This window comes from Rhinatrema bivittatum, chromosome 2, assembly GCF_901001135.1.
Source record: "Rhinatrema bivittatum chromosome 2, aRhiBiv1.1, whole genome shotgun sequence".
Taxonomy (NCBI): domain Eukaryota; kingdom Metazoa; phylum Chordata; class Amphibia; order Gymnophiona; family Rhinatrematidae; genus Rhinatrema; species Rhinatrema bivittatum.
Genome location: NC_042616.1, coordinates 642,891,890 through 642,914,547, shown reverse-complemented (window position 1 = coordinate 642,914,547; position 22,658 = coordinate 642,891,890). Strand labels below are relative to the sequence as shown.

General features: G+C 44.4%; 1 protein-coding gene across 1 annotated transcript in view; it reads left to right on the top strand.

Moving 5' to 3' along the window:
- NSMAF (neutral sphingomyelinase activation associated factor) overlaps nucleotides 1-22,658 on the top strand; it is a 267,295-nt gene that overhangs the window by 189,464 nt on the left and 55,173 nt on the right. Inside the window, exons 22-24 of the mRNA XM_029591349.1 lie at nucleotides 1,575-1,683; nucleotides 3,114-3,172; nucleotides 11,013-11,080. Coding sequence (XP_029447209.1) covers nucleotides 1,575-1,683; nucleotides 3,114-3,172; nucleotides 11,013-11,080 — 236 coding nt within the window. The remainder of the gene's footprint in view (nucleotides 1-1,574; nucleotides 1,684-3,113; nucleotides 3,173-11,012; nucleotides 11,081-22,658) is intronic.

Below are 22,658 nucleotides of genomic sequence, written 5' to 3'. Positions count from 1 at the left end.
ATTTCAAATATTGATGAAAACAGTAAGGGAGTATTATGGAAGTATAATGGTGTGATTTATTTTGTGAATGTTGTGGTTTCTGTATTAATTTGTAAAAATCAATAAAGATATAAATTATAAAAAAAAAGAAAAAAAAAAAAAAGAAAAGCAGCTTCTCATGCCACAGTGGCACATTGGATTAAGGATGTATTCCCAGCAGCATATTTAGATGTGGCTAAGCTGTTGCCCAGACAAATTAGCGCTCATTCGACCACAGCGCAAGCAGTCTCTTGAGTGGAGTTACAGTTGTTATCTCTGTCAGAGATCTGTAGAGCAATGATGTGGTCTTCGTTGCATACCTTCTTCAAGCATCACCGTTTGGATGTTATAATTTGGGATTATGCATCTTTTGCCAGAGGTATATTGCAGGGAGCACAGGCAGCCTTCCGCTCAACAAGGAGGTAGCTTTGGTACATCTCACTTATGTGGATTAGCCTGCCTCAAAGCAGAGGAAGGTGAAATTACTACTTACTTTCCTTTCCTCTAGGACAGGCAGGCCAATCCATACTCCTGCCCTGCATGTACTGTACTGTATTGTACAGTACTGTGCTATACTGTGCTGTTTTTGTTCTTTGCAGGGTCATTCTCAGAGGCAGAAATTGAAGGCTGATGCAGATCTCCAGGTCACCGAGGGACCTGGTAAGTCTGTGCCTTCTTTACCTATTATGGTTATTGCATTTCCTTCTCTTCTAAGTCCCATACTTTTCCTTACTGGAAGTAGAAAAAAAAAACAAACAGTACATGGTTGGGGGAGGAAATGTAGAGTGTTGAAGTTAAAGTTCAAGTATTTGTTCAGTTGTCCACAGCTGGCTTTTCAAGGAGTACTGGGAGGCTGAAGTCAGTGCAGTACTATATGAGTGTGATATCAGAGAGTCAGTTGATCTCTGTCTCCATCTGCTGGTAAGCATGTATAAACCACCTGTGTGCTCTGGCCTGCCTGTTCTAGAGGAAAGGAAATTATCAAGTAAGTAGTAATTTCACCTTATTGGACCAACATAAGAATAATAAAAATATGATGTAGAATATGAGCTATCTGACCACACAGGCCCATTCTTTACATGTCTCTTGTTCTCTGAAATGTCATTTTTGGATTAGTCAAACATAACATTAGTGAGACATAAAAATGTTCGCATATATCAGGCACATGGTAACAAATGCACTAAGGGTTTGAATTAGCTCAAGTTTGAAACTGTGTAGCAATCATACCGTTTGTCAAGGCTTCAACCTTAGTTACTGTCCATTCACACATCTTTCATATCCATTAGATTTTTAAGGTTGAATATGAATGGATTTGAAAGATGCACGAATGTAATCGCGGTTAAAGCCTGTTGACTCATGTGCTAATTCAACTCCTTACTGTGGCCATTATTAGTGAGAAATTTTAGGCCTGGGAATCCCAGGTCTCATTCACAGAATCATTTGGCTCAGAACAAGATGTCACAAATTTAACTTAGCTGGTTTGGATCAATAAACATTTGTCTCTTTTTGTTTTGCAGCTTTAATTCATTAATGTGATATTAATGGTTTTTTTATAGTTTCTCCTCATGAGGAATCTTTTGAAGACCTAACAGAAGAAAGTAGAATACTAGCATGGAGCAACATCACCAAACTAAAGTTAGATAATCAATATAAAATTCATAAAGAGTAAGTCATTTTACTGCAAAAATGATTCAAATACATCTCTGGCTCCCAAGTTGTAAGTGCATTCTCCCATGCCCTATATAAGTCAGGGGTTTTGATTATTTAAATGAAGATATTCTTGAATTATCTGTATTACTGCTGCTGAGGTCATGCAGTCAATATTCTAGAAGTTTATGCTGTACATTCATTGATTGTTACCCTATGCAGTGGATAGCGAGACGGTGGATGGCTGCAGATACAAATGTTTGGGCTGCATATGAGCTGTATTTATGTACTCATTCTGTTAAGAAGTATCTATGATTATTATTTCAGATGACACTCAAACTTGGTACTAGGTTCTTGCAACTTATCTAGTATAGATGCTAAAATTGACATGAGTCTGAGTCCGTGGAAGAGAGGTTTGCTGCATAGGATTCTGTTGGAATCAGCATATAAAATACATAAGATTATGACTTTTCAGTTCTACTGAGTTTATTCCATGAAAGGCAAGGAAACTAAGACAGAATAAATACATTTCTTGGTGGGTTTCTAGATAAAAGTCAAAATAACTGAAATGGGTGATATGGGTGTTTTTTTAACTTGCTAAATGCAAACTTTTATGTTAAGGCAAATACAGTATGACCCAAGTTATTCTAGATCAGTGGTTCCCAAACCTATGCTGAGGGACCCCCAATTAGTTAAGTTTTAAGGTTATCCACAATGAATATGCATGAGATAGATTTGCATGCACTGCCTCCATTTCTCATGTATATTCATTGCAGATATCCTGAAAACCCAACTGGTTGAGGGTCTACCTGGAAAGGTTTGGGAACCACTGTTTTAGATAATATATCATAATTAATGATGGGATAGCATGGAGTTACAAAACCCAAGTTCTGTTTGGTTAAAAAGCAGCAGTACTATAGTGTTGATAATTCAGATAGTTAAAGCAAAATCATCATGATCTCCCTTTTTTGTCCTAATTATTATTAATTCCTTAGAAGGTATTGTTATTACAGTTTTTGAAACTTCCTGCTATTTAGATACCACCATTCTAAATCTAAGTACATTTTTATACTTTATGTAAGCATTATAGTAATGAAGGTAAAAATATGATGAATATAGCACAAACTACTAAAGGACAGAAAATATAAAAACCAAGATTGTAATGACAATAAAAGTTTTTCACAACAAGATAAGACAAAAAAGAAGAGATGTGTGAATAAGACAAAAAGAAAATATTTACCCAAGAATCAGACCAGTTAATATTCTAGAAAGTAATGTCACTTTAATTCATTGATTATAGGGTTTTATGTTGAAATCAGATCCTTGCATTGTTTAATAGATATTTAGATTTTGGTAATTAATGAAAAATGAAAAGTACACTCACTAGAGAACCCTGCTATTAATTAGGTGATGGTCAATAGTGTGCTTTTTGTTTTGTGTTGGAACAGGGCAGTAACAGGAATAGCTGTCTCTTGCAATGGGTCTTCAGTCTTCACTACCTCTCAAGGTTAGTCACACTGGACAGGTTTTTGATTTTGTTTTACTTTATCCATTTTATCACTTTCATAATATCAGGAATAAACAGGCAATGCAAGTTCACAGTATGTTGCAGTACAGTTGTGAAATAATTAAAAAACTGAATAGATACATTTATACAATTTCCTTACTAATAAATGGTGTGATTCTTCTATAAAATGTATGCAGCCTTCATGTGATTGTCTCCTTAAGAGACATATCATCCAAATATCTAGCACTATTTTGAGTACTGTGCACAGTTCTAGAGGCCAGAACATTGTGATGATGGAAGTGGTTTCGAGAAAGGATACTAAAATGATGTAAGAGCTGCAACCCAAACTCTTCAAAGGAGCTTAAGATACTTGGAGCTGAATTTTCAAAGTTTTACATACATAAAATACGATTTTATGCTTTTTTAAATTTCCCAAGGACTAGTGCACATGGAAGTTTGTGCATACTTTTACATGCACTAAGGATAAGCATTCTGGGGGACAGGATTGGGATGCATACTTTTTTATTTTGAAAAGTATGCACATAAATTAACTCACATAAGTTAAGCCCTGCAATGAGCAGATGGAACTTTATGCAGGTTATTTTGAACAGAGTGAATGCCATTAGTCGAGCAATTTCTACGCAAATTTAGGTGCATATGCTTGCTTTAAAACTGTGAGGTAAAATCTGCATGTAAAAATTACACATAGATTTTATAAAGCAATACAGTCCGCCAACCAGTTAGAGAGGGTCTGCTTGCCCACCGCAACTCCTAGTCTATTCTTGTCAAAGGAGACAAAGAGTTGGATGGCTGCGGTGCGCTCTAAATAAAAGGCGAGAGCACACTTGCAGTCCAAGATATGCAGAGCCCACTCACCTGGGCATGAGTGTGGCCTCGGGAAAAAGGTGGGCAACACAATGGACTGATTTAGGTGGAAGTCAGTCACTACCTTAGGCAGGAACTTAGGGTGAATGCGCAATACCACTCTGTCATGGAAGAACCTCATGTAAGGCGGATAAGGTTACTGGGGCCAGCAGCTCACTGATTGTGCGAGCAGAAGTAACCGCCACAAGGAAGAGGACTTTCCAGATGAGATACTTGAACTCACAGGAGCGCAGGGGCTCAAACGGAGGCCGCATGAGCCATGTCAACACTATGTTGAGGTCCGATGCCAGAACAGGAGGGTGTAGCGGAGGTTTTAGTTGTAGTAAGCCTCTCATGAAGTGCCTCACTATGGGTTGCACCGAGATTGGGGTTTCACCCACCCCTCAGTGGTATGCACTCAGGTGTACCCGAATTCAGCTGGTCTGTAAACCGGACTCCAAAAGGCACCAGAGGTAGTCCAAAAGTGTCAGTGTGGTGCAAGAGAAGGGGTCAAGGCTTCTTGCGTGCACCACAAGGATAACCTTTTCCACTTCGCCCGATATGACTGCCATGTGGCAGGCTTTCACGAAATTACTAGGACCTGTGAGACATTGACCAAAAGGTTGAGGGGCTGGAGTATCAGGCTTTCAACACCCAGGCTGTCAGGGACAGGGACCGGAAGTTTGTGTGGCGTAGCCTGCCCTGATTCTGTGCGATGAGGTTGGACGAGGTGCCCAGGCGAATGGGTTCCTGGACAGAGAGGTCACGGAGGATAGGGAACCAGACCTGATGTGGCCAATGCGGGGCTATGAGGACCATGGAGCCTTGGTCCTGCTGTAGCTTCATGAGAGTCTTGGTTATTAGCAGAATTGGCGGGTACGCATATAGTAGACCCGCACTCCAGGAGTAGGTGAAGGCATCCGTGGGTGGTGTCCTTTGGTCCCCCTGTAGGGAGCAGAATCGGTCCACCTTGTGATTCTGCGAGGACACAAAGAGATAGACATCTGGCTGACCCCACCGGCGGAAGATCCTGGTTGCTACAGAGGGATTCAGGGACCACTCATGGGGCTGGAATGTCCGGCTGAGGCAGTCTGCCACTACATTCTGTGTGCCTGCCAGATAGGTGGCTTGCAGGAGCATGGAGCACAACAGGGCCCAGGCCAAAATATGTGCAGTCTTTTGGCAGAGCAGGTAAGAGCCTGTGCCCCCTTATTTGTTCAGGTACCACATGGCTACCTGGTTGTCCATCTGGATCAGGATGACCTTGTTGGACAGGCAGTCCTGGAATGCATAGAGGGCGTACCGCATCGCCCAGAGTTCCAGTAGGTTGATATGGCAGGCCGCCTCGGCTCTCGACCACCTCCCTTGTGTGTGGAGGCCATTGACATGGGCACCCCAGCCTAGGTTGGAGGCATCGGTGGTCAAAGTTATTTCAGCAGCCGGGTGCTGAAAAGGAAGTCCTAAGCTCAAGTTGGATTTCTGCATCCACCAGGCGAGGGAGAGCCGGAGTGGAGTGGTCATGTGGACCCATGCCGAGAGTTTCTGAGAGGCTTGGCGTCATTGGGATCGTAGGGTCCACTGCGTGACTCTCTTGACTAGGCGGGTCATTGGGGTGACGTGGACAGACGATGCCATGTGCCTTAGCAACCTGAGGAACAGGTGGGCAGAGGTCGACCGCTGGCGTCGGATGGAGGCAGCCAGGTTGGCCAGGGTGGCTATGCATTAATTGGGGAGGAACACCTTGGCCAAAGTCATGTCCAGGTCTGCCCCAATGAATGACAGTTTTTGAGACAGAGTCAAATGGGATTTCGGGTAGTTGACTAGGAAATCCAGTGACTGAAGGAGTTGTAAGGTCAAATGGAGGGAATGAAGGGCTCCTTCCTTGGACGAGCTTTTGATGAGCCAATCGTTCAGATATGGGAGTACATGTACGCCGTTTCGACGCAACTGTGCTCCGACAACTGCCAGGCACTTTGTGAATACCCAGGGCGGGAAGGCGAGCCTGAAGGGAAGAACCCTGTACTGGAAGTGCTGGTGACCGACGACGAACCATAGATATTTGCGATGAGGTGGGAAAATCACAATATGTACGTAAGCGTCTTGTAGATCCAGAGAGCAGAGCCATTCCCCTTGCTGCAGTAGAGGGAGTAGGGTGCCCAAGGACACCATTCTGAACCGCTCTCTGTGCAGAAACCTGTTTAAGGCTTAAAGGACAAGGATGGGACGGAGGCCGCCTGTCTTTTTTTGGGATGAGAAAATACCGGGAGTAGAACCCTTGGCCCTACTGGGCCCGGAGAACCGCTTCCACGGCTCTGGACTTTAGCAAGGCCAAGAGTTCTAACTCAAGGGTCGCTGTGTGATCGACCAGATTCCATGCTGGAGAAGGTGGGGAGTCTGGTGGCTTCGTGAGGAAATTGAGGCGGTAACCATGGGCTATGATGGATAATACCCATCGGTCGGTGGTGATTGGGATCCAATTCCTGATGAAGCAGCATAGATGACCTCCGATAGGTGAGTTAGCCGGTACTGGCAGGGATGGTTGGCTTCTGCTTTCTGAATGTGAGTCAAAACCCCACTGCAGGGCTAGGCTGGGGAGTTGGCTGTGCCCTGGGCACCCTTTGTTGGCGAAGATGGCCTCTTTGGGAGGGCTGAGCTGTAGGAGCATGGGATGCTGTGGGGGATAGTATCTCATGGCTTATAGAATTGTTTTCTGGTGTCCCTACGTGAACCTCATTGGGTCGCTGAGGGGGCATCAGTGGTAGTAGACAGCTGATGCAGGGTCTCATGGTGATCCTTGAGTTGGGCTATTGCATCACGGATTTTGTCCCTAAACAGGTTTTATCCTGTACAGGGGAAGTCCGCTAAATTCTCTTGTACCTCTGGAAGAAGGTCTGAGGCCTGAAGCCAGGCCCAGCATCTGGCGCTAATGCCCCTGCTGAGATTCTTGAGGCCATTTCAAAGGCATCATAAGCTGCACTCACCTCGTGCTTTCCGGCCTCTAACCCCTTCTGGAGGATGGAGTCCAGGCCCTCCTGAAACTGCTATGGAAGGGTTTCCGAGAACTCCTGGACTTGTTTCCAGAGGTTTCGATTGTTCTGGGTCATACAGAGCTGGTATGACGCTATGTGAGCAACCAGCATAGAACCCTGGAAAACCCGTCGACCAAGGGCATCTAGAGCTCTTTGGTCTTTTCCTGAAGGGGCAGAAGAATGAGGGCTGGTCCTCTTGGCCTTCTTCTGGGCCAACTCTACCACCACTGACTGGTGGGGCACTGGCTTTTTTGGAAACCTAGGGCCTGTTGTACTTGGTAAGTGGCATCGGTCTTTTTATTGACCGGAGGCACATTGCCCGGATGCTCCCAAAGACTGTGCAGGAGGTCGAAAAGAACCTCATGGACTGGGATAGCCATGACCTCTTTTGGAGCGTCCACAAATTGTAGGACCTCCAACATTTTGTGTTGGGCGCTTTCCTTTGTTGCAAGCTGGAAGGGTATTGTCTCCACCATCTCTCTGACAAAGCTAGCAAAGGAGAAGCCCTCAGAGGGTGAGCACCATCTCTCTTCCAGGGAAGAAGGCTCTGAAAGAAGTTCCTTGGAGACCTCCAAGGAATGTCCAGAGGAGGCATCCCCCCCATGGGTCATAGGGGGGCTCTTCCTCACCAGGGAGGTGCTTGGGTCGAGGAGAGAGGGTCAACCCCAGAGTAAGGGGCGCGAGCACTGATAGGCGGTAAGGTGGCACTGACAATGGTGGTGCAAGCACAGAAGGCACCGGGACCTGGGAGGGACGCCGGGGCACAGGGAGACCTGACGGTCTGAGTATGGGATCTGGCATCGTGGTCCTGCCCGTGGTAATGGCCTGGGAGCCACATCCTCCTCCTCTGAGGAGCCCGGATTGGGATGGAGACCAGAGGAGGTAACAATGATTGGCTGGGCACCGAAGGCCCCCCTGGTACGGGCTGCATCGGCAGAGCACTGAGCAGGATGTCCAGTCTATCCAGAAGGGGTGCCAACATGGCACCCCTTCTGGATAGACGGTTCTGATGCCAGTATGGGGGCTGGTTCTGATGCCAGTATGGGGGCTGGCGTCGGTGGTGACTGAAAGCCCCGAAGGGCATTGAGCACTGCCTGTTGGACCATGTGGTCCAACTCCTCTCAGAACGAGGGTGCGGAGAGAACCGACCCTGGAGGAGGAGGCAGGCTAGGCATCACTGGAGCGTCCACGGGGATCCGAGGGCGCTTGGTGCCCATCACCATTACCGGTGAGGAACGTCTTGGGCTCCCGGGTCCAGAGGAGGATGGGGGCTCCTCTCCCCAAGGCCACTTCGGAGGAGGTTCGGTGAGACCGATGCCACTCTGGTGTCGGTGCCGGCACCGGACAGTGATGCGCGTCAGTGTCAATGCTTCCCACAGCGCTCGGCCAAGTCTTTCTCCGACACCAAGGATGACAATGCAGAAGCCTTGGAATGGGTTAATGCCAGTGAAGGTAGGTCTCCTGCTCCTCGGTCCTCCTGGAAGGGCTTCAACGGAGAAGGTCCTAAGTCAGATGGACCCCCTTGACCCGATGCACCCAGCACTGGAGTCAATGGAGCAGATTGTTTCCCAAACAAGTGCTCCATCTTCTCCAGGAAGTTGCGCCAGCCTTTGGGAGACACCTGGGCACAGCTCAGACATCGACGGATGTCATGTGAAGGCCCGAGGCACAGGATGAACACGTCATGCGGGTCCGTTATGGACATAGTCCACGAGCACTCGGGGCACTTCCTAAAACCGGTCGCCATGGTAAAAAGAGGCGACATGCAGTCAGTCACCGTTGGTCACTGTGAGGTGAATGACCAGGAACCAACCACAAAAGCAAGAAATGAACTCACCAAATGTCTGAGAAGTCAATGCGCAATGGGGGACCCAGTAATGGGTAGAGTGTGAAGATAAACTTGAAAAATTTCTGTGAGGAAAACTCACACAGAGCTCCAAGTACCGCGAGGCAACTGCTGCACGGAAAAAAGAGACTGAAGGGGGACCCCGTGTGGCCACAGGGTTAGTGGCAGGCTGGGCATGCTCAGTGTGCCAGTCAAAGTTTTAGAAACTTTGATATAAGTATTCTGTGACAGGGCTCCATCACAGGATTTTGTGAGAGAGGTAATGGTGATGGGGCCGCTTGGCAATAATGATCATAATATGATCAAATTTGAATTAATGACTGGAAAGGAGACAGTAAGCAAATCCACGGCTCTCATGCTAAACTTTCAAAAGGGAAACTTTGATAAAATGAGAAAAATTGTTAGAAAAAAATTGAAAGGAGCAGCTACAAAGGTAAAAAGTATGCAAGAGGTGTCATCATTGTTAAAAAAAAAAATACCATCCTAGAAGCACAGTCCAGATGTATTACACACATTAAAAAAGGTGAAAAGAAGGCAAAACTATTACCGGCATGGTTAAAAGGGGAGGTGAAAGAAGCTATTTAGCCAAAAGATCTTCATTCAAAAACTGGAAGAAGGATCCAACAGAAGAAAATAGGATAATGCATAAGCATTGGCAAGATAAATGTAAGACATTGATTAGACCGGCTAAGAGAGAATGTGAAAAGAAGTTGGCCGTAGAGGCAAAAACTCACAGTGAAAAATTTTAAAATATATCCGAAGCAGAAAGCCTGTGAGGGAGTCAGTTGGACCGTTAGATGATCGAGGGGTTAAAGGGGCACTTAGAGAAGATAAGGCCATCGTGAAAAGATTAAATGATTTCTTTGCTTCGGTGTTTACTGAAGAGGATGTTGGGGAGGTACCTGTAAGGGAGAAGGTTTTCATGGGTAATGATTCAGATGGACTGAACCAAATCACGGTGAACCTAGAAGATGTGGTAGGCCTGATTGACAAACCGAAGAGTAGTAAATCACCTTAACTGGATGGTATACACCCCAGAGTTCTGAAGGAACTCAAAAATGAAATTTCAGACCTATTAGTAAAAATTTGTAACCTATCATTAAAATCATCCATTGTACCTGAAGACTGAGGATAGCTAATGTAACCCCAATATTTAAAAAGGGCTCCAGGAGCGATCCGGGAAACTACAGACTGATTAGCCTGACTTCAGTGCCAGGAAAAATAGTGGAAAGTGTTCTAAACATCCAAATCACAGAACATATAGAAAGACATGGTTTAATGGAACAAAGTCAGCATGGCTTTACCCAAGGCAAGTGATGCCTCACAAATCTGCTTCACTTTTTTGAAGGAGTTAATAAACATGTGGATAATGGCGAACCGGTAGATGTAGTGTACTTGGATTTTCAGAAGGCGTTTGACAAAGTTCCTCATGAGAGGCTTCTAGGAAAAGTAAAATCATGGGATAGGTGGCAATATCCTTTCGTGGCATTTTGACTAGGGGAAGGCTTGGAGGAAAAGCCACGTCTTCAGTTTTTGGGTACTTGCCAGGTTCTTATGGTCTGGATTGGCCACTGTTGGAAACAGGATGCTGGGCTTGATGGACCCTTGGTCTGACCCAGTATGGCATGTTCTTATGTTCTTAACTGTGAGGACTACCATCCTGCTTGTCCTGGGAGAAATGGTTTTCCCACCCTAAATATGCCCAGGAATGCCTCTTTTAAGTACATGTAAAAGTACACATGAAATTGCTTCAACATGCACCTTTACGCATACAACCCTGGGGGAAATTTTCAGAAAACCTACTTACATGCATATATGCTTATGAAAATTCAGTCCATACTACTCTTCGGGCACAGAAACTATGGTTCCTTTCATTTTTTTCAGAGATTTGAAGTCAGAAAAACAAACTGGCAAGAGTAGTCTTGAAATTGCTTTTGCAATTGAAATCTGTCCCTTATTTGTGCCTATTACAGTCATATATTTGCTTGTTTATTTCTCATTAAATCATTCATACTCTAATGAATGTTAGAGAGGGGAGCTAAATGATTTATTTCCCTGAAATGAAACACGTATATGTTTTCTTTCCATAACGTGTGTTTAGATTCAACCTTGAAGATGTTTTCCAAGGAGCTAGGAACACTTCAAAGAAGTATTTCATTTTCAAATATGGTGAGTCTGAACTGCATCCTGGTTGCATAATTATTCTTGGACACTATGTGTTTAATCAATATGTTAGGACCTGCTCAGGAGCTTGGCTCTGTTTCCTAGCTGTCATCAGCTGATGCAGGTGAGCTCATGAAGTCCTCTCAAGCTAAAGTATTTGTCACAGAGCATAAACTCAGCAGCTGTCAACTTTCCTTATGTCAGTAACAAGGTTCCTTTTTTGCTTTCATTAACATTATTTTTTAAAACTCTGCATTTCTTTGTGAAAAATAAAGTAAAAATGGTAAGTGGACAGAGAGCATGGGCTTTGCAGTTGTCATCTGCTGTCATAATTTGTTTCATAGGGTTTTCCTGTTGGTGTATTAATACTGCCACTTTAAGCGTAACTGCTGGTTTGGACACTGTTTGGAAGATCTTCTTTCTCTCATCTTACCTCACTGCTCACACCTGACTAAGCTTAGTAATAGATCTAGAGGGCCCTAGGCACCTTTTTTCATTATTTTGTGGCCAGGGGAGCCCTTCAATGTTTCTCTTTTAGTAACCCATATAAATAGAAATCAGTCACTTAGTAGACTTAGGGGTCGATTTTAAAAGGAGCGCGTCCATGTGTGCGCGGTTCCCGATTTGCGCACATGGACATGCCAATTTTTTAACATGCGTGCGCCGGCTCCAATTAAGAAGCGGACTGGGAGGAAACCCTTACCCCCCTGCCTTCCCTTTACCTTCTCCACCCCGATCCCTAACACCTACCTAGCTACCCGAAAATTTTTTATTTTTCTACTTACTGCTCCTCCGAGCAGAAGTAGTTTCCGCACGCAGGCCGGCTGCTGATGCGCACTTCCTTGGGACAGCGACTAATGGCCGCTGTCTCGGCTGGCTTCCATCCTGCCCCGCCTCCCCACCCAGGCCTCACCCCTCCACCCCTGTTTTTAGGACCGGCACTTGTGCAGATAGCGGGGTTTACACATGTGGCCGGACCTGTTTCAAAATGTGCATGGCACGCGCAAGGTCTGGCCATGCAGCTAAATCCCGCTTTTTATGCGCGCGGGCCTTTGAAAATCCACCTTTTACCTTCCTTGTACAACTATAAGAAAGAAAACTCTGCAAAATGAGTCTAGAATTTGAGAAATACTGAGTAGTGGGATGAGATTTTCTTTCATTGTTGTCATTTTTGAAACAACATCCAAACAGTGATTTGTCCCATGACTAGTGAGAGAAGAGACACAAGGTTCAGAGAGCCTGTTCTCAGATCCAGCTTACTGATTTTTGCTGAGTGCTTTTTGGGGGTGGTGTAGTGGGTTGGGGGTTCTCTCTTTGGGGTCCATTTTTCAAAGTCTTGATAGATTTTATTTTATTTGCTAGTATGGGGAGGGAAGGGAGTCTAAATATTACTGATTATAGATTTTCATTGAGTAGGAAGCTCTATCATTCTTTTTCCCATTTTTTTATAGGGATACCAGTAATCAACAATTTTGTTGAAGCAGTATGTCAATTGCTCAATTAGTATTTCAGTTGACGGAATGATCTGTATTAGTTATATTATTATTTACTGGTTAACATTTAGGCAGAAAATTGGTGCACAAACCATAGCACAAAATTTTGTTTGGAAAAAGTGGAAGAATATGGCACTCACATGAAAACCTGGGTTTGATATTTGAAGAGTTTTATATACCGTTATTCGGTAAAGCCATCATAACGGTTTACATAGTGAATAATTTTTCATAGTAGATTTGAGATATTATAACATGGTGAACATTACAGTAATAAACATAACATAACAATTCTAGGAAGTAATATAAGGTGGATGAGGAGGGAAGTCTGTTAGATTGTAGATTATAGATGAGTTAATTTGAGAGTTGGTATGAGCAGATGATTGGGGGTCCATGAAGAATTTACGAAACAGTAAAGTTTTTAGGTCTTTTTTGAAGGTTTTTATGTTGTTGAGTTCTATATATATATAGATATAGTATTATCTGCTCTTTCCTATTTTAAGTGTATCTTGTATTATGTATAGCCTTTTTCCAAATTTCTTGTATAGTGATCCAAATAGAAGTGCAAGAAAATTGGAATAAAAAAATGAAACTTTCCCCAATCACTTGCAAAATATTATGGCCACCATTTAGTAGTAGAAATGAAGGCTGAGCTGAATCAGTGATTTAAAAAAATGCTTGTTTTAATTTTTTAAATTTATCTTTTATCCCAGGACAAGCTGGATGCTAGTCCTCACATATGGGTGACATCAGTAATGGAGCCCTATCACGGAAAACTTTCTGTCAAAGTTTCTAAAAAGCTTTGACTGGCACACTGAGTGCACTGAGCATGCCCAGCATGCCATGATCCCTGCGTCCACAGGGGTCTCCCTTCAGTCTTCTTTTTTCCGCTCTGCAGTAAGCATAGCGATTAGGAACTCTGTGAGAAATTCTAACACTTTTTTCCTCACGGAAAGATTTACATTTTTACTTCACAAACACTTTTCCCTGCACGGGTCTCCGTCCGCGTTGGTTTTATTCGACGTTCAGTGAGTACTATGCCATGTTTTTTCGGTCGGTTCCTGTCACCTTTCTGGCTGCCAACCGACTGCGGCCTTCCCTCTCCCTATTTTTCAGTTAGTCACACATAGCCTGCAAGTGTCCCTCTGTGACACTCTGCTTAGCTATTAGCGCTAGTGGGACAGGGACTTCCACGGTTACGGGTGCCGCCATGGCCCCAATAGATTCAGGACCTTTATTTTCCTTGGTACCTTCATGCAGTCAATACCCCATCGCTACCATCAGTACCCCTTCAGGCCATCTTGCATTTTTTGATGCCACAGGTACCCCTCCCCCTGTGGTACCCGGATGCCATCCTCCCTACATCATTTCTATCAGTGCCATCTATGTTTTCATCCATGGCAATGATTTTTTTCCTTAGCTTTTATCGGTGCTATCGTTGCCCAGGTGGATACCATCGACGAACACCTTGTCTCGTCGTTGCCATCCATATTCGGGTCAATGCCACCGCTGCCCAGGGCACTTCCATCGCTACTGGAGTCATTTCCATCGATGCCATCCTTTAAATTATGGATGCCATCGATGCCCGGGACTTTTTCATCAATTTCCATTGATGGCCATCGATGCCAGGTCCATTCCATCGATGGGCATTGATGCCAGGTCGATTCCATCGATGGGCATCCATGCCAATGCCATTTACATGCATGACATTGAGGCCAAAGTGGATTCCACTTATACCAGTGTCCATTCCATCGGTGAAATTCATGCCAACATCGATTCCATCGGTGCCCATGTCAGTGCCATCAATGCCCATGTCCATGGCATAAATGCCATGGATGTCATTGTTGCCCGAATCGATCCAATCGATACCGTCGATGTCCGTGGCCATACCACAGATATTGTCAGCACCCGCCTCCATACATCGATGATCTCGACACTCACGTCGTTCCCATTGGTATCTTCAACGTTTTTATGGATGCGGTCATTGACTCCATCAATGCCGGTATCATTTTTTCCGAAACCAACAATGTTTTTTTTCGATTATTCGATGCCACATCATTCCCATAGATACCTACGCTGATGTCATCAGTGCTCCATCACTGTCAACATTGCTGGACGAGTCATCAACATTTTTCATATCCATTTTTACGTTACTCTCAAGGCCGCTTTGGCCGCCATCGACACCGTCCATGCTGACATAACACCGCCACATAATGCCCTCGCCTGAACACAGTGCTCCATGCTTTGGGTCCTTATTAAAGCCCCATATCAGGAATGGAGCAGGCATGCTAACAGTCCGTCATCGATCGCCATCCAGGACAGCGAGGGCTTCTATCTCAGCACTGGGGAAAGACCAGGTCGAGCACCGTGGCATCCATCGTCACTGACATGATGACCGTCTGCCACTAACGCCATCCAGCACATTGCTGCTATCCTTCTCGATGCTGGACAATGCTTGGACCGAGCAACATCACCACTGCCATCGGCTCTGTTCCGCACAGTTTGGCAGTCCTTCCTGCTCCAGAAACACCGGATTGAGGTCTGAAGAATTCTGCACTGGCGTCAAGAGACATCGAGCCGCTGTGACAAGGGTCGGGTTCACGAGCTCGTTAATCGGCTCCCCTGTTCCCAGGTGTGCCCCACCGACATAGGTGCGGGATTCTGGCCCTCTGCTCATAACGGTCTAAGCGCCAGCCATGCCCAGCCTTGTCTCCTCTATACCTGCACCATAATACCAGGTATCAGAGTTGAGATGGACGTTTACATCCACAGGCTACCCCTCGAGGACTCTGGAAATCCACGGAGCCAGCAATCTTCACCGGCTCATCCTTCGGCGGTTGATGTCAGATGGTAAGTACCCGCTTCTGTGGCATTCCCATTGAGATGTGTTCTCTAATTCGGGCCACATGGTTTGAAAAGTTCTAGGCCATGTACTTTCCAAGAACTGTAATAGTGTCACATATCGCTATACCAGCTATGTCAGCCACAATACCAGGAGAACCTCTCTTTCTTTTCTTTGGGATTGCATCAGGGCTTCCTCCCTTGTTCAGCAACGTGGCTGTGTACTGATTAATGCTCTAGCTTTTGGTTCCTGTTTCAGAACCAAAGTTCCAGGTGCATTCGCTGTTCTGCTAAACACGAGATCCAGCAAATGCTGCCTCAAGTGCAAATCCACCTCGAAGCCTGATGCAGGTCTCGATGTCTCCTTGTACAGCACTCAGAAATGCAGGTACAACTTTACCGCTCTCACTCCCGTGGGACATTACATGATATCCAGATTACATCAACCCCTCCAGTTGGACACCTCCCGGTTTTCCAACTGGCCGGATATCAGAGCAGCCACCCCACCTTGTACCAAGGTTCCCGGTACACTCCCCTACACGCTATAAAGCGCAGAGGGGGGAAGAAGGGGGTTGGGGAGTTTTCATTGCATTATTCTTTCTTTCAACAGAAAGTAGTTACTCTCCGCCCTTCCTGGACCTCAGAAATACCAACTTTCTTCAGAAGGCACAGGTAAAATGGTATCTCTCGTTACCATGCTTCCAAAACGCAGTGGGGTAGATTTTTTTAAAAAGCGCGTTCGCGTACTTTTGTTTGCGCAGCAGGCGCAAACAAAAGTACGCTGGATTTTAGAAGATACGTGCGTAGCCGCGCGTATCTTCTAAAATCCTGGATCGGCGCGCGCAAGGCTGCCGATTTTGGGCAGCTGGCGCGCGCCGAGCCGCGCAGCCTGCCTCCGTTCCCTCCGAGGCCGCTCCGATTTCGGAGTGGCCTCGGAGGGAACTCTCTTTTGCCCTCCCCTCACCTTCCCCTCCCCTCCTCTACCTAACCCACCCCCCCGGCCCTATCTAAACCCCCCCCTACCTTTATCCATGGATTTACGCCTCCCGGAGGGAGATATAAATCCACGCGCGCCAGCGGGCTGCTGGCGCGCCGAGTCCCGACCTGGGGGCGGTTCCGGAGGGCGCGGCCATGCCCCCGGAACACCCCGGGCCTGCGCCGCGTCCCGCCCCCAAAACGCCGCGTTATTCGGCCCCGCCCCCGACACGCCCCCTTCCGAAAACCCCGGGACCTAAGCGTGTCCCGGGGTTCTGCGCGCGCCGGCGGCCTATGGAAAATAGGCGCACCGGCGCGCAAGGCCCTGCTCGCTTAAATCCGGGCGGATTTACGCGAGCAGGGCTTCTAAAATGCGCCCGAGTAAGTACATTACCTCTATTGTTTCTATGTGCCTCCTGGTGCGTCAACAATATTACAATTCCAAGCTCTGCCGGTGGCACCAGCTTCGGCAACTGAGGTATTTCATTGAACCAATATCGGTGAGTGCTGTTTCTCTACGGAGTCAGACATCATTCATGCTTTCCTTGCATGGACAGCTGCATAACCACAGTCAGTCCACTATCTAGGATTACTGTCACTGCTATAATTCCCTTATACACTTCAGGACACCACAGTCACAATGACCTTCCTGTACAGCATCCGTGCAGACATTCTAATACATTCCTACATGTCCCTGCGCGCATATTCCATAACCTTAGCCCCCAAAATATTTTACATTATCGGGCTCTGAGGTTTTTTCACTATGCAGTTCCCTCATAGACCAAAACTGCTATGGGTTAGGTTCAGTGAAATTCCATTATCAGTGGGTCTAAGCTATTCAACTGCTTTCGTCCCTCTCTATATCACAGATTTAGAACCAAAATCCTAGTCTGATCCTGCTCATGCTCGCATTTACTTCAGTTTGTAAGTTTGATGACAAATCTTCTCAACCCAATCTGCGTCTATTCCGCTCCAAGCAGTTCCACATAAACTTTCTGGATCTTCTACCATGAGTTATACCCTTATGCCTTCCAATACTGCCTCTGCAACAATTCTTTGTGCATACAGACAGACAGCATAGGGACAATGTGCTTTCCAACATACAAGCCTAAACAAGATCTTAGCTGCTCTGCAATGAAGCTGCACAGCTTTATCCTTAGCCCTTGCTCACTCTATGCATCTTCGGGCCACTGATCTCCGACACTTACTGAATGCACTAGCAGACCTTCTCCAGATAGGTGTCCATCCTCTCAAATGGTCTTGGACATGTGTAGAGAGAAAAATCCTCTAGTGCGGAGGTCAACCAAACTTGCCCTCTGCTTCCGAATTGAACCATACGGTGCACAGATTCTCTTACCTACACATGGTTCCAATGCGTTCCCTTAGATGCCGTTCTTCCATCAAGGGCCTCCTAAATGTGTATCTTCCGCTACCTCTCATAGCCAGCACTCTTATAATGCTGAACCGGGACGGAGTTCACTGTTCCTCAGGCCCACGTCCTGCCCAAGACCAGTATGCTTCCCATACTTCATACCCAAAACTCTCATGAACCTACAACAGGACAGAGGAACAATACTCCTCTTAGCCATATACTGGCCTCGAAAAGTATGGTTTTCCATATTCCTCGATCTCGCGATCAGAGACCAATTCGCCTGGGCACAGCGCCCACTCTCGTAACTCGGAATCAGACAAGTTGTGTCATCCCGGCCTAACAACTCTTGCTCTGACAGCTTGAATGTTGCAATTCTGCAACCACTTAATCTTTCAACACAAGTCTCTAAAGTTCTTGTAGCTTCATGAAAGCCTTCCGCAAGTGAACCTTACCACTTTTAGTGGACTAAATTTACCAAGTGGTGCACACAAACAGGTTTTCACCTTTTTCTTGTCCCACTCCTTCTTTCCTAGATTACCTATGCCAATTTTCCAGTTTGTCCAGTTAATATCAAGACCTTTCAGACCCCTCTTGTTCTCCATCCTGCCCGTGCTCCAGTTCATCCAGACCCTTCACCCTGTCCTGCAAGTCCTAAGATTCTAGATCTACAGTTTTGCTCCTCATCAGGAGCAGCAGTAAAGTTACACAGATATCTAGGCTGTATGCGCTGCGGCTTTCAGTTTTAAAATAAGGACCTTACGCCCCGGAATACCCATGCCCCACCTCATTTATGCCCCCTTAATTTCCTCGCACTTGCAGGTACATACATGTGTAATTTGTGGCTTTTAAAAATCTGCATTGCTCAAGCACGGCCCACGTACATGCATATATGGGCATTTTTGTACAAGCAACCCTTTTAAAATTGACCCCTGTGTGACTAGGGGGCACTCCATGAAGTTAGCATGTAGCACATTTAAAACTAATCGGAGAAAGTTCTTTTTCACTCAACGCACAATTAAACTCTGGAATATGTTGCCAGGGGATGTGGTTAGTGCAGTTAGTGTAGCTGGGTTTTGAAAAGGATTGGATAAGTTCTTGGAGGAGAAGTCCATTACCTGCTATTAATTAAGTTGACTTAGAAAATAGTCGCTGCTTTTACTAGCAACAGTAACATGGGATAGACTTAATTTTTGGGTACTTGCCAGGTACTTATGGCCTGGATTGGCCACTGTTGGAAACAGGATGCTGGGCTTGATGGAACCTTGGTCTGAATCAGTACAGCATGTTCTTATGTTTTTATTAAATATGACCACGGCAACACTCAAGCACCTGGTTTTGAAGAAGAGGTGGAGAAGCCAACTAACAAGTAATAAATATATAGGCTACCAACCCACAAAATGAAAACTGAATAATGATGTAGATACACAAACTCATCTCATTCCATGGCAGACCTCATACGGGGCATACGTATCTAGTGCCAATACGCAGTAGTATAGCAGCAATATAATCATTGGTCTATTGCCCGATGTATATTTTTTTCAAAAACTTTTCCTCATGCGTAGGTGAACAATAAAATAGCCCATTGGCATATCACAAAATATATCGCAAGTGAATAATAAAGTAGCTTATCTTTTCTGAAGCATTGCAGATTTCATTTCCATCTTTTCTGAAGATTCGCAGATTTTATGCTCATAAAATCTCATAAAATCTCATAAAATCTCATAAAATCTCATAAAATCTCATAAAATCTGCGAATCTTCAGAAAAGATGGAAATGAAATCTGCAATGCTTCAGAAAAGATAAGCTACTTTATTATTCACTTGCGATATATTTTGTGATATGCCAATGGGCTATTTTATTGTTCACCTACGCATGAGGAAAAGTTTTTGAAAAAAATATACATCGGGCAATAGACCAATGATTATATTGCTGCTATACTACTGCGTATTGGCACTAGATACGTATGCCCCGTATGAGGTCTGCCATGGAATGAGATGAGTTTGTGTATCTACATCATTATTCAGTTTTCATTTTGTGGGTTGGTAGCCTATATATTTATTACTTATGTTTTTATTTACAGTCTAAAGAATGATTTTTTTTTAAGGGTTTTTTTTGTAAAAAACCAGCAGTGAGAACCCATTTTTAAATTTTGAAATAGCTCATGCTGATGTATGTGTCTGAAATAAGCAGCCTTGTAAAATCCCCTCCCCCTTCTTTCTCTCACTGGCAGCAGCAGGAAAGACTGATATAGCTTGTGGTTTAGAATTTCAACCCCTCCCCTCTCCCTTCTACAGAGAACAAAAGAGTAGAAGGAAGAAAGAGACCAAAACATTCCCACAGTACACAGAGGTGGAAGAGGGGCTGAGGACTTAACAGAAATATATTGAAGCCTTTGAATAAAACTTTATATTAACCAGAGGCCGAGAGCAATTTAGGTGGCTTGACACAGCCTTTTTCAGGCTGTTATAAAGATGTGAATAGAAAACAAGTCAAGGAATGGCTTAGGGGACAACATGATTATACTTTACTCAGACCAACCAGGGTCTGTTTTAAAAAAAAAAAAAAGTTAAATGATGACTCAGACTTGGATCTGCATGGCAAGTGGATTTAATGGATATGTCATCCTTGGCTGTAAACACAACAGCAGCTACAAATGTATTTTAATGGTCATAAGCATCCTGTCAAAATATGCATGAGTCATGAGTCTAAAAACAAAGACAGGGTGCGAATTAATGAACACATTAAAAAAGTTATTTAGCATTTGTTGTATACTGCAACGGGTACAGTCAGGACTAAAGAGTTTTTAATCAACTCTCTGAAAACTTTGTTAAAAAGCAGAGATGTGTACTATGTTAAGACCAACGATGATATGAAAGCAGCAGTTAGTTCTTTTACCAAATTTCACCTACAGCAAATTTAAGAACAATTTAGTGATAATTATCCACTGGGGGGGAGCAGAACAGTGTTGGTTTTAAAAACATAAACCTGAACATGGCTATATACACAGAGGCCAATGTTATGTATTGAAAGGATTTTATATACCTTTTTGCAATGTTCACATGACCCGTCCGCCACCCATGGTATTTCTTCTTCTTGTACCGTTTCCTTTCTCTTTGTCATTTTCATGACTTCATCTCTACACTTGACACAAACCTGACGCAAAATGAATATGTTTTATCCTTGTTCTCGTTATAGCATTGAGTAAAGGCCTCTTTCTCACTGGGCATCATGCTGTCGATATCAATCAGGCTGATGCAATAAAATCATGCACAGCCACCTCTCCTTGGTGCCTGATGACATATTTAAATGAGCTTGTGCATTAAAATAGACGCACTAGGGAGAAATTGTGTGTCGCTAGTGTTCAAATGCATCGGGCACCCAGGAGACACTGTGCGCTTACATATTTCTACAGGCGCTCAATACAATTGCTAAGGGTGCTCAAGAACGAATTAATGTGATGGACCAATTAAAAAAAAATCTTTTCTGGACGCACAATATTCATGTGCAATAGCAAGGGGCAAAATCAGCCTGGAGCATGTATATTGTGCATCCAGAAATACTGGTTTTTGTAATTGATCCATTTCATTCATTCTTTATTGTTAATCACCAGAAGCATAAGAACATAAGAAATTGCCATGCTGAGTCAGACCAGAGGTCCATCAAGCCCAGCATCCTGTTTCCAACAGAGGCCAAATTAGACCACAAGAACCTGGCAAGTACCAAAACACCAAGAAGATCCCATGCTACTGATGCAATTAATAGCAGAGGCCATTCCCTAAGTAGTAGATGTACTGTACTCTGTAGGTTCCTCCTCTATGGAGGAACCACAGAACAGTATTTTGAATTTTCTCATAAGCACATAACTTGTGGAATGTTTTAACATCAGCTCCGGGGCTGGCATTAAATTTGCCATGTTAAAAAGTGTGTGTTGGGTGCCCAGGGACTTACTGCATCAGGGGGTAATAGCTAATAACCTCATCTACGTAGAATTTACATGTGATGAGCACTATCAGCTACACAGTTATTTGGATGCGCTAATCCCTTTATTGTATCGGATGTTAGTCTAGCGTATCCAAAATGTGCATCCAACCACTCGTTAACCTGTGCGCTAGGCTGGGCACACTTTATTGCATCAGCCCCATAGTGATTTTCCTCAGTATTACCATCAAATAACATTGATTTTCTTTGTAGTAAAAAAAAATGAGTAAAATAATCCTTGCAACCTTCAAAACCTGTGGCTTGTGGGAGCTTGCTAAGGTTCATGGGCAGGGATTTGACTGTGATTTGTAAACATTTATCACCCTGAGCTAGCAGTCCTGTCTCCATCTTTTCTTTTAGCAACTGGTTTATCATAAAATAACCATTGTACCCCTCGAAACTGTGAGCCATGAAGGTGTAAAATCTGATCGTTTTGTAAATAAAAGTCATAATAAAGTCAGGGAGGCTGTCTAGCACCCACAAATTCCCATTTCTGTTCTTGCTAAAGGTCCTAGCAAAGATCTAAGAAGGTTTGTGCACCCTTGTTTCCTGTAAACATTCATAGTAAAAAAAAAAAAAAAAAAAGTACTTTTTCAGTGTTTGAGATGTATCTAGTCTAGTCATAAAGCACAAGTGTCTGTCGCCTTTCAGCAAGGATTTGCAACACTGTTTACAATGTCTGCCCTTACATCAGTGGCCCTTTTCTGTGAATTGTAGTGGATAGAAGGATGTCTGTTTTTGCCTTGTAGTATGGATCAGTCAAATACACTAAGAATATAATGACACTTGACTACAGCTTATGTGAAAGTATGAAAAACTTATTCTCTGTATAATATACGCCTAAAACAGGTGCTTATGAGAACACCTGAGACAAATAAAACAGGATATATATACATTATTCCAGCACAATAAGGAAGGATAAATATCT